We start from the raw sequence: 19,805 nt of genomic DNA, 5'->3' as shown, positions 1-19,805 counted from the left end.
TAACCCGATTAGTAGTCTCTTTATTAATATAATTGCCCAAATTACTACGATAGTAGCCTTAACTATAAATAATATAAATAATAGTAACGACGGTAGCCGATAATTAACTCCTAGATATAATAGTAATTAGTTTATACCCCTAAAGCTAGAGGAAATTAGATATTTCGATCTAACTAGTTACGATAATTCGAAGTATAGTATTACCTCCGGTACTAAGTTTACTACTTATACCGACGTTTATATTTTTTATAATAAGCTCTAGTATCTCGTAGTAACTAGAGGCGACGTAGCTATTAAAGAGGTATAGTCGTTTTATTTACTAAATATAGCGTTAATATAGTATATTACTAAGCTTATATAACTAGAACGACTAGCTCTATCTAACTACGAAATATAGGTTATTACTAAGATTTTATAAAAGCGGTTTAAATAAAATTCCTCCGAAGCCCTTAACGCGTTATATATATAAAAACTTATAATTAAGGACCTTACTAACAGATATATAATTAGACTATTTATATAGATAATAATTCGTAACGTATAAAATATAGAGATCGACGACGTTTAAGTATAACTTAGAGTTATTTTTAAAGCTCTTAACGGCGAGATCTAAGTATAAATAAAAAAGCTAACGGTAACGATAACCCTAGCTTAGTTCTTAAACTACCTCGATAATAAAAAAAGTATCTTAATTTGCATAGTTAAAAATAAATATCCTATACGAAATAATTACTAAGTACGATAAGTAATAACGAGCTCTTTATATAATAACGACCTAGTCCCCGAACTAAGGTTAGCTTTATAAAAAAGAGGATATTAGAATACTCCCTATTTATTATAGAGACCGGAGTTTAATAATTACTAGCCGAACTATAATTACTAATAGTCTAATAAGTAGTCTAATTATAATTAGTATAACGACTTTAATCGTCCGAACGACTATAAGCTACCTACTTAGTATAATAACTCGTATAAAAGCGGCAATTCTTAAGGAGGTAATTAGTTAAATAATTAACCTACGACGTAGGCTAATAGCTAGATAATTAATATTACGTAATAAATATAATAGAGTACTTAGTCTTAGCCGTACTAACCCCCCTAGATAAAAAGTTCTATAACGTTATTATAATCTAGCGGGTATACCTATAACCCTAATAATAACCCTAATAAACTATATTAATAGCGTAATAACTACTATTTAAACCGTTCTAACTATAACTAACTACGTCGTACGTATATATAAGCCTACGTATTAGAGAAATAGGATAAAGAGCTATTAAAATAAGACGAGGATTAGAATTTAGAATAAGCGTACTACGGCAATAACTAACTAGAGGAACTAGATATAAATAATAATTTTAATAATACGGACCACGGACCTCTAAACTACGATCCGGTACCCGTAATCGGGGACGTAGTATTTTTTATTACCGGCTCTTTAAATATATATAATTATAAGAAATATAGCGAGTAATTCGCTTTAAATAATAAACTATTCTAATATCTCCGTAACGTATACGACGTAGGCCTTTAATATAAACTATAAATACTAATAACTAACGCCTTTCTCGGGATTCCTTAGTTACTAAACGACGAGGATTAGAAAAAAGCGTACTTAATAATATTATATTAATAACGGAGGACGATATGGCGACTACTTTACTAACGGCGAATGCTTTAGTTACTAATAAAGCTAGACTACCTATTATTACTTTTATTATAGATTCTAAGCTAGATATTAGGATAGGATTCGGAATAAAAATATCTATTATTATATAATTACGACTTATAACTTCCCTTAATAATAATACTAAAGAGGAGGTTTATACTAATATAGGCTACAGTCGATCGATCGCTAACTAATAATAAATTATAATTATTTTCCTATTCTTAGAAATTAAACGACGCGCCGTTCTTCTAATTATTAAAGGTATTAGAATAGATATATACTAAATATAAGACTATATAGTCTTCCTATTTTATATTAAGGGCACTACTATAAACGATAGCATACTATCCTTAGTACACTTTATACGAGAAGTATCGCTAGTTAATAGCCTATAAACAAATATATTAATTAGCACCGATATTATAAGACTAGAAAAATTCAAAATCGACTTTACTACTTCTACTATTACTATTTAATTATATAATATTAACGTCCCGGCGTTTTATAATACTAAACGCAGACTACTTATTAAGGCTACGATCCGATCGGCTATAACGATAATTATACTACTATATATATTTTCCCTACTCCTAGTTTTATATTCCGTAGTAACTAATAAAGACTTACTATTTAAGCCGGCACTACATAATAAGTTCGTATCCTACGTATTATTAGCTAACGAGAATATATATTATATTATAGCTATTAATAATACTAATAAACCTATTATAATCCCTATAAAAGCTAAGGTCGGCTCCCTTAATTTAATTATCGAAAATGCCTACTATTAATAAGTTAACGACGACTAAGCGAGCATAGCGGCTAATTTTAGTAGTACGAATAGTAAGCTAAACAAGGCTATAACTTCTAAGCTAATAAAGGTCTAGCCGACGAACCGAACAAAGAAATATATAACTAGAATTACGATATATAACGGAGCTAATAAAGTAGACTACTTTATACCCCTACTAGACTATTTCTAAAACGTCTTTAAGGATACCGGCTTTACTAATATTCTTAAAGACTAATAAATATAAATTACCCTTAAACTAAGCTAGGAAAAGGAGGTCCCTAAGACGAGGAAGATCTACTATTTAGGAGTTAATAAAAAAGAAGTCGTCCGGAAATAACTAGATATACTTATCGACTAGGGACGACTATATCGTATTATAAACTTAGTATTATTTTTATTTTTAATTTTCGTAATATAGTATAAAGTTAACGGAAAATAAAAAGGCCGCATAGTTATTAATATCTATAGACTAAATAAAATCGTACTCCTAAATAGCTACTTAATACGATCGCAGGACGATATTTTTAATATCGTTAAAAATAAGCGCTATATTACGGTTATAGACGTAAGTTCGTTTTATTATTAATAGCGAGTATACCCCGAATCTTACGACACTTTTACGATTATTATACCTAACGGATAGTATACTTTTAACTACGCTATAATAAGTTATAAAAACTCGAACGCCTATATCTAATAATAAATAAACGCCCTCTTTATAAACGTCTTAGCCCGATTATACTACGACGATATTATTATCGGATCCGATACGTTAGAGGAGCATATTACTAACCTCGATACCGTCTTTTGTTTATTATAATAAAAAAACATTAGTATTAACTTATTAAAGACCTTTATAGGATTTCTAGGTACTACCGTTCTTAGATAATACGTCGATGCCTTCGGCCTATTTATTATAATAGAAAAGTTAGATACTCTTAAATAATTTAAATATCTAACGACCCTCCGTAACTTTAAAATATTTATTAGCCTCGCAAGGTACCTCTATAATAACGTCCCGGGATATATATTTATTATAGAACTATTAGAATAACTAAAGACGGATTTATTATAATAAAGGACTAAAGATAATAAACGAATTACTAATAAGGATCCCGAGCGTAAATAATAGACAAAATTAGTCCCGATTATAACTACTAATAAAGAACGGCACGCGTTCAAAAAAATACGTAGCGACTTACTAAATAATATTAAACTATATTATTACGACCCAATACGACTGCTATTTATTAATTTTAACGTAGTAGCGACGGGTATTAGTACTATAGCTTACTACGTTAAGCTAGAAGTACTATAAATAATCATAGACGACAAAGGGAAGCTAACTAAACCACCGCTAAAGGGTGCTATTTAACTAATATTATACTTATTACGAACCCTATCCGAGCTTAAAAAAAGATATTAGCTAACGGAAATAGAAACACTAGGTTTCGTCTAGGTCCTAAAAAAATATAACCACTAGATCTCCGTATTAAAACTTATTACGATAATTATTACTAATTATTCTGTTATCGTAGGCCTATAACGACAATTGGACATTGCTAATACTACGGCGAATAGTACTAATAATAAAAAACTAATTAGGGCGATAGAGTACGCTAGCTAATTTAATATTTAGGTTATATATAAGCTAGGTAAAAAATATATTATACCGGACGCGCTATCTAAACTACTAGCCGACCCGGGATACGACGAGCTAAATTTAATAAATAGCGGCTTAGATATTTTACTAAACGACGTACTAAACGATTAGGCAATATAAATATAAGCATAATCAGTTTTCCTAACTAATAATACCTATACTATATAAATTAGTCTACTACCGATACGTACGACTAACGACCGGTAATTAAAAAACGATATTATACTACTAGTAACGTAAGATAGTACTAATATAATTCTTCTCGAAATAGCACCGAGTTTTAAGAAAAAAATCTAATAAGGCTACGATATAAACCTAGTCTTTAAATCTATTATTAAAATAATCCGTAATAATATAATACTACTTAAAGAGAACCGCGCCGAATTACTATTTTTTTTATATAGGGGATTACTATAAAAGGTAACGTATAATATATATAACCGATTATATATCCCTTAAATATACTACGCTAATATTTTTAAAACGGCCTACGGAGGAAACTATATAGGCTATAATAAAATAGCTATAATACTATCTAGATATTATATACTACGACTTATACGGAATTTAAAGCGCTATATCTAGGGTTACTTAACATACTCGATAATAAAACTCAAAACACACCGACTATATAGTAATATATAACTTATTATACCGTTACTATATCCCTATTATATAATTACTATCGATTTTATTCTAGGACTATAGACCTCGGGAGAAGGATATAACTATATCCTATTAGTAACTAATAAAATATCTAAATAGATTAGTCTAATACTTAGATATAAAACGATAATAGTAAAGGAATAGGTAACGTTACTAATAGACTTCTTATAGTACTATAACTAGGGACTACTAAAAGTAATCCTAAGTAATAAAAACCCTAAATTCCTTTTTATAATATAGAAATATATATAGGATAAGTGCGGTAGTAAACTATTATACTTAGTAGCCTACTATCCCTAGACTAACGGCTAGAGTAAATAGACAAACTTTATAGTCGAGTCGGCGCTACGAATATACTTTATATTACTAAAATCCCCAGACCGATAGCCCGATAGCATTCCCCGATTATAATTCGAAATTAATAATAACAAATTAGCGGCAATAACTAAGTTACCTAACGAAATTATTTTAGGATTTACTCCTAATAATATCATCGACGTAGTTATAGACGTAATAAATAAATTACTAATTAGACTAAAGATACGACTTAAGGTATACGACGCTATTATTATCGTAGCTATCCGGATAAAATTATACTACGACTAGAAGCGCCTTACTAAATTTTTCGAAGTTAGATAACGTATTATACTAAGACTATACCGCGGTTATAATATATTATAATTAACTACGCTAAGAAAGAAATACTTATAATAATATACTAAGCCTTTTACGATCCTTAAACGGGTCGGACGACTTATATATAAGCTCGACTTATCTTAATACGTAAAAATATACGACGTAATCTTAGTTAACTACTTAGAACTAGTACCACTACTCGATATTTACGGACGAGCACTGCCGATATTAATAGTAATTTTACTTGCTAATTTACTAAAGAAAATTATCGACGTCTAATAAAATAGAAATAGACTATAGTTCTTATTATAACTAGAGGGACTAGGTAAATAATATAGATAGTAGCTAGAACTTCTTTATAAAATTATCGTAACGAGGTATCTACTACTATAAAAAGAAGAATATTTAATTTAGCTAAATAATAATTCCTTTTTATAGTAGAGGATAGTATTAACTATTCCTAATTTTAAGTACTTACCTAAAGCCGAAGATCGAACTTATTATTCGATCTCGACTCTATATTGCCTATAGCTAGCTATTTAAACCTTATTTCTACTTATTTTAGCTATACCTTTTTCTTCCCCTCTATATACCTATACTAAAATAGCATAACTAAATAAGACTAATAATAGCCTTATTAACTTGGCTAGTTAAGTATATAATAAAAAAGGTACTAACTAAACGTTTATTAATAATCCCGATAATCCGATAACCCCTAATATCGATCGTACGAACGCTTTTAAGTTATTATAATACCCGCTAGCTATTAAAGGTAAGAACGACGGACTACTTAAAGCGGGAAACGAGGACGACGACTCGGTAAATAAGGAGGACCCCGGATTCGAGACTAGACGTAGAGGATTCGCTAGTTTATTTAGTATATATAACTTATTTATTATAAACCTACCTCCCGAGAGACTTAGAATATTTAATACTTAACTATTTACGACGCTAAATAATACTACTTAAAAAATCTAAGATTAAATAAACGGGAAGCTACTATCCTAACTAGAGAAGATAATAGCTTAAACCCCGATTACGATTAATAACGACTTATTATTTATAGAGTTAGAAGTTAAGAATAAGAAAGCTAATAGTACGAAGTTATTATTAAATAACGACGACGATCTTTTAAAAATTAAAAAGGGGATTAGTAACGAGGAGTTTAATAAAAAAGAATCCGATAATAACGTTCTACTTAATAAGAAGCTACCGATAAGAAAAAAACGCAAGACTAAAGGAATAAAAAATACGGGTAATAAGAAGCTAAAAGTAGCGATTTTATAAAAGAATCCTCCTTAGGACGATTTATTAAAAAAATACCCGTACCCCCGAAGCTAATTTTTAACGATCCCTTAGTACGACTAATTAGAATTAATCTAAGTATATTTATTTCAAATAAGATAATACTTAAGTAGTACTACCTAATTCTTAAGTTAGTATAACGAGGTTAGCTATATAAAAAGAATTATAATAGCTTATATTACGCTATAGTATTCTTTAATAACGACTTAGATAATATTATTTTCTTAGAGTTTAATAAAATTTCCGTTATAACGACTCTCTACTAAACGCTTATAAATAGTTAGAAAAAAGGCGACTTATTATTATATCTTATATATAGAGCTTTGCGTAAGATTATTAAAAAGGAGGTAATAGCTAAAGAAATCGTAACGGTAATATATTTATATAGCCTTAGCCCGTTAAAAAGTTAGTACGACTATTCTAATTAGATTAAGCTATTAAAATACCTTACTATTTATAATTCTATAGAGCCTAGATACGACGATATACTAAATACGCTTCTTATTACTTACGGACGATAGAAGCTAGTGCCTCGAACTACTAATACGACTCCCGGGCCTTAATACCTACTTTTAGAATAATTAGAGTAACCGCTAATCGAAAAGGAGAAGCTTAGGGATATAATTTTATAATACGACACGACCCTAGTTTAGGATAATAATAAAGAATTCTATAAGTTTATATAAAAAATTACTATTAAAACGACGATAGATAATAAAGCGAGGATAATTCTTTTTTAATAAGAGATATAAAAAAGAGGATAGTAAAAAGAAGTAAATTATATAATAAAAATAACCGATATAATAATTTTTAACGACGAGTAAAAGATAATTTATAGAAGGGTGCTCTATAATCTTAACGCTAAACTATAGGAATAATTTAATAACTTATTACTAAAGTATTAAATTATTAAGTATAATAATTATAATTACTATAGAACATTTTAAGTAATATATTTACGACGATTACGATAGTATTATATTACGATAGTATTATATTTAGAGGAAATAATTAGGGAATATAAGCGACGAGGACGTCGTAAAATTTTAATTAGGGGGTAGGCTATTATACTATATAGCCATAGGCTATGTGCTATAATTAGTGGCGACTAGCCATAACTATACATAGGGGCTTCTGCCCACATTAGGGGCTTCTGCCCACATTACCTAGAAGAATCAACCACTACTTGACACATCACATTGACCCTACCTTTGCCCCCGGCAGTACCTGTGCTTGTACTCTGCCGGGACTCGTAGTGGCAACCACCTTTTAACAACACATCCACTGCCGCCTTTTTCTTTTTCCTTTGAGAGAGAAACGTCACCGCTATTGCCTGTGAAGATCCCTCTTGGATTCCCTTCGCCAGTAAGCATCTCCTGCAGTCTCTTAAGTTTAGTTGCTTCTTGAATCCAAGAGGCCTTCCAGGCGCTTACCATTTTCCGTCCTCCAGCCCACCTCAGATTACTCACCGCGTACAAGCGACCCGCCACTGTTTGCCAAAAAGACCCCGCCAGAGCTCTACCGATACGCAATATCGCACATCACCGGGCTCCAGAAACAACGACCACCCTCATACACGCCCTATTTGCACGAACAGCCCTTCTCCCTCCCGGGAATTCGACTCTTTTCTACAACGAAACCTGAGAAAGGGAGCCATGACCAATCACTTATAATGGAAACCCCAATGTCAACTCAAGAGCGCCAGCTCTGTGAGTTTCTCCGAGAGCTTCCCGCAAGATGGAACTACGAGTACGACGATCAAGCGCACCACGACCTGTTGGAAAGTCTATTCTGGTCTTTGGCAGGAGGCGAACGATACATGCCCCTCTTCTTTCCCTCTGGACGTCCTTCGCACAACCTCAAGCTCCACGATGCTCAGGGCGCAGAGGAAGGCGCTGAATACACCGAAGCCGCCCGCGGCAAGCGATGCGGCCACATCTTCAAGCCCGGAGAAGCTTCATACTCCTGTAGGACCTGCAGCACCGATGATACTTGCGTCCTTTGCAGCCGATGCTTCGACTCGACCGATCACGCCGGGCACATGGTTCGCATCAGCATTTCCGTCGGCAACAGTGGATGTTGTGACTGTGGCGATGACGAGGCATGGCGCCTCCCCATGTTCTGTACGATTCACTCCGAGACGAGTCCGGAGAAGGGCGAGGGAAAGGGAAAGGAACCGGCCGGTCTTCCCGAGGACCTGGTGCAGAACATGCAGATGACGATTGGCCGTGTCTTTGACTATATCTGCGACGTCATATCATGCTCACCAGAGCAGCTGCGGCAGGGCAAGACGGCCGACTCTATCCAAGCCGACGAGGAGCTTTCGCGCCTGTCTCCGAGCATCTACGGCGAAGGTCCTTCGGGGCACCCCGAATACGCACTGGTTCTCTGGAACGACGAGAAGCACACGGTGGAGGATGTCCAGAATCAGATTGCGCGGGCCTGTAGAACAACGGAGGCTCAGGCTCTCGAACGCGCTACTGAGACGGACCTTGTCGGGCGCAGCATTCTGAAGCGGCTCGACGATCTTGACGCTCTTCTTGAGATGGCCACTAAGTTAGAGCATATCAAGGTTACCGTCACCATCAGGTCATCGCGCGACACATTTCGTGAGCAGATGTGTGGGGCCATGATCGAGTGGCTCAGCGACATCTCAGGATGTAGTGTCGGATCAGACCACACCATTCTGCGAAACACCGTCTGCCAGGAGATGATGAAGCCTTGGAGGAAGGGCAGTCCTGGAAGCCATGCTATTGTGGGGAAGGATGGCATCTACGACGAAGAGAGGTTCTTGAGAAATCTCGAACAGTCTCAGTCTTTCACACAGCACGTCTTACTGCAGATGCAGCGTATTGCTGCTCAACAGCAAACAAGAGCTCTTGGCGACAGCGATGATGATGACATCGACATGGGCAGGGGCAACGGCACTCCGGATAGTGACGCGGGCGACGATGACGACGATGATGATATGGACGATATTATGATGGTGGATATCCAGCCTGATGGACCTGGGGATATTGGCCTCGAGTGGCGTGGTAATGATCAAGCTCTGGAAGAAGATGAAGCTACCATGGCCGGTTATCCGCCTCCTCCGCCTCCACCCGCAGCTGCACGCCGGTCTGCCAGGGACCGCGATTTGACGCCTTCAGACTCCGACACTGCTGAGCCCCTGATTGCACCTGCAATATACGCCAAGGCTAACTTGGAAATTCCCAAAACTCCTGGCCAGGGAGAGAAGGCGCCCTCACCGAAGCCAGGTAGGTATTGGCTCGAGACTCCTCCTGGTTACATGAACCGTGAGAATGTTCCCCCGGCGGAGGATGTCTTCCAAAGGGTTCGTCTAGACTGGCTCATTCTATTCGATCTCCGCATGTGGAAGAAGGTACGCAACGACCTTCGATCTCTCTACATCTCAACTGTTGTTTCGATACCCGAATTCAAGCGCATCTTGGGACTGCGATTTGCAGGATTATACACAACGCTGGCTCAACTCTACTTGATTGGAGACAGAGAGCCGGATCACTCCATCATAAACTTGTCTCTACAGATGCTCACGACACCGTCGATCACTGCAGAGATTGTCGAGCGCGGCAATTTCATGACGAGCTTGCTCGCCATCTTCTACACCTTCCTCACCACTAGACAAGTAGGCTACCCATGGGATGTCTCGTCCAATGCTGTCCTCGCCTTCGACTCTGGTTCAGTGACGAATCGGCGTATGTACCACTTCTATCTAGACTTGAAGTATCTTTTCGGCTCGCCAAACGTCCAGGAGAAGCTACGCACCGAGGAGAGATACCTCTTGCAGTTTTTGGATCTCGTCAAGCTACACCAAGGCATTGGGCCGAATGTCCGCGCCATTGGGGAGCACGTCGAATACGAGACGGATAGCTGGATAACGGCTTCTCTAGTGACACGCGAAATCAACAGACTTGCTCGACAACTTGCCGACGCGTACAGGAATGTGCCGGATAACGAGGCACACTTCGTCGCCCAAGCCATCAGATTGACAGCAAAGGCTGTGATTCTTCACTCTATTGGTGCCGAACGCCATCGATTTAAGCAGGCCGAGATCAAGGAAGAGGTCAAGTTCAAGACTATGGGTGATTTCGAGTTTGACAATGAGTCGGCACGATACGAAGTGGTCAAGTTCACCGTCGAGGAGGACCCCATCAGCTTCCACCACGCCCTCCACTATACGCTCTCGTGGTTGGTGGAGTGCGGAAAGTCTCTCCCTGCCTCAAGCATGCGAGCCCTGCTGAGCTTCACAACGCAAGACTTGAGGGTTCCTCCCCGCTCCATGGGCCGCAAGGTTATGCCAAGAAGGGATAACTCACCGGAAGACAACCTCATGGCTGCATTCGACTACCCCTTGCGGGTTTGCGCTTGGTTGGCGCAGATCAAAGCGAACATGTGGGTTCGCAATGGCATTAGTCTGCGTCACCAGGCGGCGACATATCGTGGAGTCAGCCAAAGAGATGTCTCTCACCACCGAGACATCTTCTTGCTTCAGACTGCCATGGTCACGGCTGATCCAAGCCGCGTCCTCGCATCCATCATTGATCGATTCGGCATGGAGAAATGGGTCAAGGGCTTTTTTGAGCAAAAGTCGGCAGCGCAAGACGATGCGCAGCATTTGGACGTGGTTGAAGACATGATTCACCTCCTGATTGTGTTGCTGAGTGATCGCACATCATTGATTGCCTCCGAGGATGAGCCCAACGCCAATGTCCTCGCCATCCGCCGCGACCTCACTCATATCCTATGCTTCAAGCCCCTTTCGTTCAACGAAATCAGCAACAAGCTGCCCGAGAAGTGGCAGGAGCAAGAGGATTTCCACCGTGTGCTTGATGAAATGGCTTCGTTCAAGCCTCCAGAGGGTGTCTCCGACGTAGGCACTTTTGAGCTACGACCCGAATTCGTTGAGCATATTGATCCTTACATTGCCCACTACAACAAAAACCAGCGTGAGGAGTCCGAGCTAGCTTATCGCAAGAAGATGGCCATCAAGACTGGGAAGCCGGTCGAAGAGATTGTGTACGAGCCCAAACTTCGATCTATTCCCTCAGGACTGTTCAAGGACCTGGCTGCGTTCACTAGTACCGGCATGTTTGCCCAGGTCATCTACTACTCCTTGCTCTACCCGCTGGTCGCCGCCAGACTCACGCCAAGCGTGCCATCCACTCGCACTGAGACTTTCCTTCAGGTTGTTCTTCACCTGATTCTCATTGCGATTTCCGAGGACAAGGCGGACGAGAGCGACATGACGGAGGAGTCGCTCAACTCATTTGTCTTTATCTCCTTGACACGCACAGCTCGAAGCAACTTCATGCAAGAAGCGCCTAATGCAAAGACCATCGTCGCGTTGCTGGACATGATGTCTACCAAGGAAGAGTTCAAGGCGTGCCACCCCAAGATCGCTCTCATCCTGAAGAGGATGCGACAGAAGCGTCCACGCAATTTTGAGAACGCATATGTTCGATTGGGTGTATCGGTTGACCGCATTGATACTGCATCCCCTGCCAACAACTCTGCAGAGGAGGAACGCGAGCGCAAGAAGAAGGCCGCACTCAGTCGACAGGCAAAGGTTATGGCTCAGTTCCAACAGCAACAGAAGAGCTTCTTAGAGAACCAGGGCAACATTGACTGGGGCTCGGATCTCGAGGACGAGGAAGAGGCCGAGCAGAACACTGACCGGAAGAACAATTGGAAGTATCCCACTGGCACCTGCATTCTGTGTCAAGAAGACACGGACGACCGTCGTCTTTACGGAACGTTTGCTCTGTTCAACGAGAGTCATATTCTACGACAGACGGATTTACAAGATCCAGACTTCGTTAGGGAAGCCTTCCACACACCCTCCAGCCTGGATCGCTCTGCGGAAGACATCCGGCCATTCGGGGTTGCTCATGAGAATCGACAAGAAGTCACAAAGGTCAACGCTCAAGGCGAGAAGTTTGTTGCCGAACGCCAGACAATTGGCAAGGGCTTCCCCTCCAACCTCTCGCGCCCCGGACCAGTCTCAACTGGCTGCGGCCATATGATGCACTACAGCTGCTTTGAAATGTACTTTGATGCGACAAACCGGCGACACCATCACCAAATTGCCCGACACCATCCTGAGAACCTTCGAAGACAGGAGTTTGTCTGCCCCTTATGCAAGGCTTTAGGAAACGCATTCTTGCCCATCATTTGGAAGGGACAAGAAGAATGTTTCCCCGGGCCCCTTCAATCCCAGCGCATTTTTGCAGACTTCCTAGACGCTCAAATGCGATCCGGCTACTACCGCCTTGGTGCGAATCGCCCGCCCGACCAAGTTCAGGCAGGATTCGCCAGCTATACCGCAGGACAAGTCACGGGTTCGCTGGCAGAGAAGGCGCCTCAGCTATTGGAAGAGGCATGGTCGGCTGATGAGTCGGGCCTGGATTCCGTGGTCGTTAACACGCCGCTGACGTCCGTATTCCCGGCAGCCAGCACGCCGGTCTCCAATCGCCGATCTGTACAGAGTGATGGTTCCACTCTCATGACCGAGCTGGCCAAAGTTTACCGCCGCCTTCGCGATACTGTACGGTCTAATAACTTTGAGACTCGCCACGACAGGCTCAATATCGAACTGCGAGAAAAGAACGAGCTCTGCCACAGCGATGTCCTGGCTAAATTAGTCGGGTACTCCACATCGGCTGCGGAGATCCAGCAGCGTGGTACCGAAGCTCAGTATGGTATGACACTGCTGGAGAAGATCCCCGAGCAGAGTCTGACGCACCTTCGCATCTTGGCTGAGACGGCCACTGCGTACCGGGCTGTCGGTGGTCTCAAGGCTGGCGGAGACAACTGGATCGACGAAGAGTTCCGTCTGGATAGCGAACGGCAACACGTTCAACTATTCGTCTCGCAGTACTTTGGGCAGGAGACGGAACACGTTAGGCGTCCCATCGACATCTATCCGCCGTTACTTGGCCAGGACGCCTTCATCTTCCTCACCGAGTGTGTGTTTGGCGTCATTCCGGCGCAGAACTTTGATGTCACCCATATCCTGAGACTTTGTTATCTTGCGGAGATTGTCAAGATTGTCTACCATATGGGACGCAACATCCCAGTGTCTACTTGGGTGAACCATCTTCTCAACAGGGAAACGCAAGATCCGGCACTTAAGAACTTTGCTGAATTCTGTCTCGCAATCACCAAGACTGGCATGGAGATCAACGTATCCCATCATGAGATGCCGGCGGATCTTGGCGAGAACAAGGGCTTCGGACAACCGGAACTAGACAACCTCGAGGGCTACTACACGTTCGTCAAGAAGTACGCTCTGACTTTCCTGAGGAAGAGCGTCATTCTTCTCTACATCAAGTACGGCGTAGACTTCAACAGCCACGTTTCTCCTCAGCCAGACGCGGACGAGCTAGACCGCCTCACTGAAGTACTTCGGGTACCAACCTTTGACGAGATGTGTGCCGCCATCACCGACCACGGTCCCGATTGCGGTTGGCCTGCTTCGACGACGAGTCTAGTCAAGGGATGGATCAGACATCAAATTATGTGGCCAGGCGACGCCGATCGTAAGCTCCCCAAGTCCGCGCTCATCAGTCACCCTGGCATTTTCGAGCTGGTGGGTCTGCCGAAGAACTACGATGCTCTCATCGAGGAAGCTACTCGACGTAAGTGTCCGACGACAGGAAAGGACGTCTCGGATCCCATGATTTGCTTGCTCTGTGGAGAGGTCTTTTGCGGCCAAGCAGTCTGCTGTCTTAGGGAGGAGACGGCGTCTGGCGACCGTGAGCCGCAGAGAATTGGCGGATCGCAGCAACACATGCGAAAGTAAGTCTTCATGATGAGTGGGTGAAATCACGCCCGTGCTGACCTCCCCGTGCTCTAGGTGTCAGGGCAACATCGGCCTCTTCCTCAACATTCGCAAGTGCTGCATCTTTTACTTGTTCAGGTTGTCGGGGTCCTTTAGCAGCGCGCCCTACATTGATAAGTACGGTGAGACGGACCTGGGTCTACGCCACGGCCGCCAGCTTTTCTTGAACCAGAAACGCTACGACTCGATGCTGCGTACCACGTTCCTCAGTCACGGAATTCCGAGCTATATTAGTCGTAAGCTCGAGGCGGAGATTAACAATGGTGGATGGGAGACGATTTGAGGTATCGTCGAGTGGGCAGAAGTGATGAACTCTCGGAGGAAATGAGTGCCACGCATAAAGAGAGACAGTGAAAGTGGGGGAGGAAATTGGCGGGCAGGAACACATATTCTTTACGAATTGGGGGCGGGAAGCAAAGAATAGACATGACATGCATCTTGGACCCTTTTGTTATCTTCTCATCGCTAGAGACACATAGCAACTTTTGGGTGCTGGTGGCAGGGAGGCAAACGTCGGAGTTTCGACAGGTTGGCAAAGAGAGTTTGAATTTCAACATAAGCAGAAAAAATGACATTCTGCACAGAAAAGATTCGCTCGAGTTTTATGCTCGGCACCGATGTCTGCCTGTTGAGAAATTTAGGACGGTTATCCATGTGTCTTGGTATCATATTCAGGCCATCACCTATACTGGAGATGACTCTGTTTTCTCCTCCCCTCGATGTACATTCATATATCTGGCCCCCCTTCCGTGTAATATTCCATCACACGCCAGCCATATCGATATCTTCTTCCTGCTTTATCGGCGGTTCCGTGCCATTTACATTGGCGACTTCATCTCCTCCGACCTCCTCACCAATCGCGTGACCATTCGTCAGCGTCTTCTCCGCCCCATCGGTTTCAGTACCAGCAATAGCGGCGGCGGCAGCGGCCACGGCACCAATCTCCCCTTCACCCAACAACCTCTTAAAGATGCGTATCCGTCCGTCCTGCCCCGCCGACACCATGACGTCCCCATGGACATCGACCCAGAAACACACGTTGCCACCCTTGCCGCCTCCCCGGTGCGAAGAAGAATCCTTCTTGTGGGCGGGGATGCGCTGAACAACCTCTTTAGTGACGACGTCCCACAGCACAATCTCGCCGTCCTCGCTGGCCGAGGCGATGAAGGCGCCCTCGCCGGGGACGATGCCGAAGCAGCCGCCGATGGCGAAGCGGTTGTTGGCGTGGCCTTGGTACGTCTTTTTCACGGAGCCGGCAACGTAGTCCCAGAGGCGGATGCTGTTGTCGAGGTTAAAGGCAAGGACGAAGCGGCCGTTGGGTGCGAAGCAGACGGACGTTACGGCGGGGTTGTCTTCGTGGACTAGGGTGCGGAGGCACTGGCCTGTGTAAGTGTCCCATATGCGACTGTTGTTCGGGGTTAGTAAAGGATCCCAACCAAGTAGAGACGGGGGTAGTCTTGGCCATACGTACATGAGACCGTCCGTCGAACAACTCACGACCAACGTGCCGTCGCATGAAAAGTCGATGCCGCTGACCGGGTCGCTGTGCGCCGGTAAACTACGCATCAAGCGGCCCGCCCTGACATCCCACAAAAAGACGGCCTCGTCGTACGATCCCGAGGCGAGTATGTTTCCCTTGGGCGAGAAGGCGAGACACATCACGTAGTTGTGGTGTCCCCGCAGCGGCAACATGGGATGCGCGGCGGGCGCCGCGTCGTCCTTGGCCATGTGACCCACGCCCTTTGCCGTGACCTTTGGCCGGCCCGTCACCCGGTCCCAGATGCGAATCGACTTGTCGTCGGAGCCCGTCGCCAGGCTCCCGCTGTTGGGGCTCCACGCCACGCAGTTCACGCCGGCCATGTGGCCCACCAGGGTGTCCATGTGCTCCCCCGTGGCCGCGTCCCAGGTCTTGACGGTCCCGTCGGCCGAGGCGCTCGCGATCCACCGGCCGTCGGGCGATATCCGCACCTGCGAGACGGGCGCTCCCGCGTGTCCGCTCAGCACCCTTTCCTCCTCGTACCGCGGCCTCACGGGGCCCTTCTTCACGGGCCCGGGTGTCACGGGCGTCGTCACTGTCGCGCCGGTATCTGCGCCGCCGTTGGTCGAGGAGAGCCGTAGCCTGCGGTCGACGGCGCCTGAGAGACTGCCGCCCGATGTAGAAGCAGGCGACCTTGATCCCGCGCGTGACTCATCTTCGTCATCGTCGTCGTCGTCGCTACGTGAGCGGGAGGGTGAGGCGGTCGCCGACCTTGGTGTGCGCGTTCGCGACCGCGACCTCGAGTGCGACCGTGATCGAGATTTGGAGTGCGATGAGCGTGAGTAGAATGCCGCCTCGTTGAGCTCATCCTCGCTAGGAGACCTGCTAGGTGTCATGCTAGGACGGCCACGGTTGGTTGACAGGCGGCGGGATGTGCTGGACCGCTGCTTCTTCGTTCTCGTTGTCGTCGCGGTGGTTTTCTTGGCGGCTGCGGCTGCCGTGGTGGTCGTAACTGTCGTGTCGTTGAGCTCATCTGGTGAACTTGATCGCGGTGTCGCGGACGTGCTGTGTGCGACGACTTTGCGACGTTTTGGAGGGGGTTCGGGAAGAGGCGTCGCTGCTGCTGAGGAGCCGACGTCTGACATTTTTTCGCGTTATGTTTGGGTATGGAGGCACGAGTATATGAGACGGGCTACCAGCTCTCTTTTGTGTTGGTCAAGGAGGCTGTTCATTCGATGGCGGGCGGGGTGGTGGGAAATAATAGCAATTTATGCCCAGGAAAGTCAAAGGCAAGGCTGAATGAACGGACGGCAAGAATGATCAGCAACTTTTGGCACGTTGAAAAGAAGCAGGGGTTGCTTGACTGACGTTTAGCGGTTGCTTTTCAGCCTCGTCTCCACCGCACAGGTCATTCTGGGGTCAAGCTCTCCCCCTAATAGTGGGTGGGACCACTAAGATAAGAATCCGCTGCTGCCATCTTCGTACCGATTGGCCAATGGCAGAGTGTATGGAGCCTCGTCCGACCAAGCATCTGTAAGAGTGGGTCGTTCTCCCGTTGACAACCCCCGGCCTGCCGGCAAACGCAAACGGGACGGCTCCAGGACGTCGAGAAAGGGAAAAAAAGAAAACCAAACGCAACGTCACCAAAAGTCCAAGCGTCCGTTGTAGTGACCTTTTCATCCCATCTCGCAAGAGCCCCGCGATCCGACCTCACCTTTGACGGTAATGCGACTTCATTCTCACTTTTTTTTTGCAAATGCCATAGCGCCAGCCCAGTTAACTACCTATCATTACAACCACTGTAGAGTTTGAATCCTGCTCTCACACTCCACTTCGGAAGCTTCGGCGTAATCACCTACAACTGCCGACCTATCTTGTTGCAGCTCGCTGTCGTCTTACACGCGTTCGACGCTTCTCTTGATCCAATATCTCTTCCCGATTCAAGCCATCTTATTCTTTACCTTTTTCCGCATTCTCCTCAGCGGTCTTCCTATTTCTTCTCCCACATCTTCCCCCATCTCTATAAAACATAATCTCCAGATTCTTCACCTCGTCATCTCAAGACAGCCAACAACATAAACCAACACAATATGGACGACCCTCTCCCAAAGGACCTCCGCCTACTAACACTCAACTGCTGGGGCCTAAAATACATCTCCAAGCTCCGCCCGCAACGCCTCGCAGAAATCGGCCGCCGCATCGCCGCCCTCCCGGACCCGCCCCACGTCGTCGCCCTCCAAGAGTGCTGGGTCACCTCCGACTACGACGCCATCCGCGCCGAGACCGCCGCCGTCCTGCCCCACGGCAAGTTCTACTACTCGGGCCCCTTTGGCGGCGGCCTCGCCGTCCTCTCCCGCTGGCCCATCGACGAGAGCTCCATGCGCGCGTACCCCCTCAACGGCAGACCCACGGCCTTTTGGCGAGGCGACTGGTACGTCGGCAAGGGCATCGCCTGCGCCCGCATCCCCGTCCGCCTCGCCGGCGCAGACGGCGGCCCCGGCAGAGACCACGTCCTGAGCATCTTCAACACCCACACACACGCGCCCTACACCGAAAACCAACCGGGCGACACCTACCTCGCCCACCGCCTCGCCCAGTCCTGGGAAATGTCCAAACTCCTCCGCGCCGCAACCCAGCGCGGCGACCTCGCCCTCGCCATGGGCGACTTCAACATGCGGCCCCTATCCCTCCCGCACCGCATCATCACAGCCCACGCACCCGTCCACGACGTCTGGCGCGTCCTCCACCCAGACTCGTCTCTCGGCGCCGCAGACGACCCCTTGGAAAAAGCCCGCGGTAGACCCGTCCCCTCGGCCGACTTCAACCTCGTCGAGAACGGCGCCACCTCGGACCACGTCTACAACACCTGGCGCTGGTCCAAGGAGCAGCAGAAGAAGCTCGGCGAGGGGAAAGAACCCATCGTCGTACCGCCAGACACGCCCGACAGAAAGGGGAAGCGCCTGGACTACATCTTCTTCGGCTCCGGCAGAGGAGGTGGTGGTGGCGGTGACGACGGCGGCAGCGACTGGGTCGTCCGCAGCGCCAAAGTCGGCATGGTCGAGCCGCATCCCACCCTCGGCTGCTCCCTAAGCGACCACTTCGCCGTCGAGGCAACGCTGGCATACCAGACACCACGCCATCGCCACCAAGGCCTCGACGCAATGGAAAACGATAATGAGACGTCCTACCTCCAGGACGCCTCAGCCAGCACCCACCGCGACTCCTTCACGTCCGAGAACCCCCCTGTTTCCGAAGTGCCAGGCAAAGGTCTTCCGGTGACAGTCTACGACGAGATTCTCTCTGTGACACGTCAGTACATCCACCGGGAAGAGAATCAACGGCGCTGGCGGGGATTACACTTTTTGGCATGGTTTGCCGTCCTGATAGCGTGCCTTATAGCTGTGTGGTTCAGCCCACACAACTTTGTTGCCTTTGTTCTCATGCTCCTGAGCAGTCTCGGACTGGTTGCTGGTGTTGTTGACGGTCTCATGTCACTCCTCTTCTTCAACTCAGAACTCAGAGCCTTGAAGGAGTTTGAATGGGAAATCACAAACGCCAAAAGGCATGCGCGAGGTTCTGTTCCAGAGGAGACAGTAAAGAGAGAAAAGTCTTTCTAAGAACCCGAATGACGATTGTCCTGCCTAGTATAATAATACCCCAGACTCTAGGCTTAGTTGACGGTGCCTCCACAGCATGTTACACGCGCCAGAGGAGAGGCTGCTATGTAATGAAGAA

At 45.2% G+C, this 19,805-nt stretch overlaps 3 protein-coding genes across 3 annotated transcripts; 2 read left to right on the top strand and 1 right to left on the bottom strand.

Moving 5' to 3' along the window:
- Positions 1-8,416: 8,416 nt before the first annotated feature.
- CLUP02_06096 (uncharacterized protein) lies at positions 8,417-14,876 on the top strand (the record flags this gene model as incomplete). Its single annotated transcript, XM_049285100.1, has 2 exons — positions 8,417-14,550; positions 14,609-14,876. The coding sequence occupies 2 exons, from the start codon at positions 8,417-8,419 to the stop codon at positions 14,874-14,876; spliced, it is 6,402 nt and encodes a 2,133-aa protein (XP_049142243.1).
- A 479-nt stretch (positions 14,877-15,355) lies between these two features.
- CLUP02_06095 (WD domain-containing protein) lies at positions 15,356-17,215 on the bottom strand (the record flags this gene model as incomplete). Its single annotated transcript, XM_049285099.1, has 2 exons — positions 15,356-15,998; positions 16,065-17,215. The coding sequence occupies 2 exons, from the start codon at positions 17,213-17,215 to the stop codon at positions 15,356-15,358; spliced, it is 1,794 nt and encodes a 597-aa protein (XP_049142242.1).
- Positions 17,216-18,160: 945 nt separating this feature from the next.
- CLUP02_06094 (endonuclease/Exonuclease/phosphatase) lies at positions 18,161-19,687 on the top strand (the record flags this gene model as incomplete). The annotated part of the gene is made up of 1 exon (XM_049285098.1): positions 18,161-19,687. The coding sequence occupies one exon, from the start codon at positions 18,161-18,163 to the stop codon at positions 19,685-19,687; it is 1,527 nt and encodes a 508-aa protein (XP_049142241.1).
- Between the last annotated feature and the right edge of the window lie 118 nt (positions 19,688-19,805).

The sequence above is a fragment of the Colletotrichum lupini genome, chromosome 3, assembly GCF_023278565.1.
Source record: "Colletotrichum lupini chromosome 3, complete sequence".
Taxonomy (NCBI): Eukaryota; Fungi; Ascomycota; class Sordariomycetes; order Glomerellales; family Glomerellaceae; genus Colletotrichum; species Colletotrichum lupini.
Note: the sequence above shows the minus strand (reverse complement) of the source record. Positions and strands in the feature narration are given on the sequence as shown.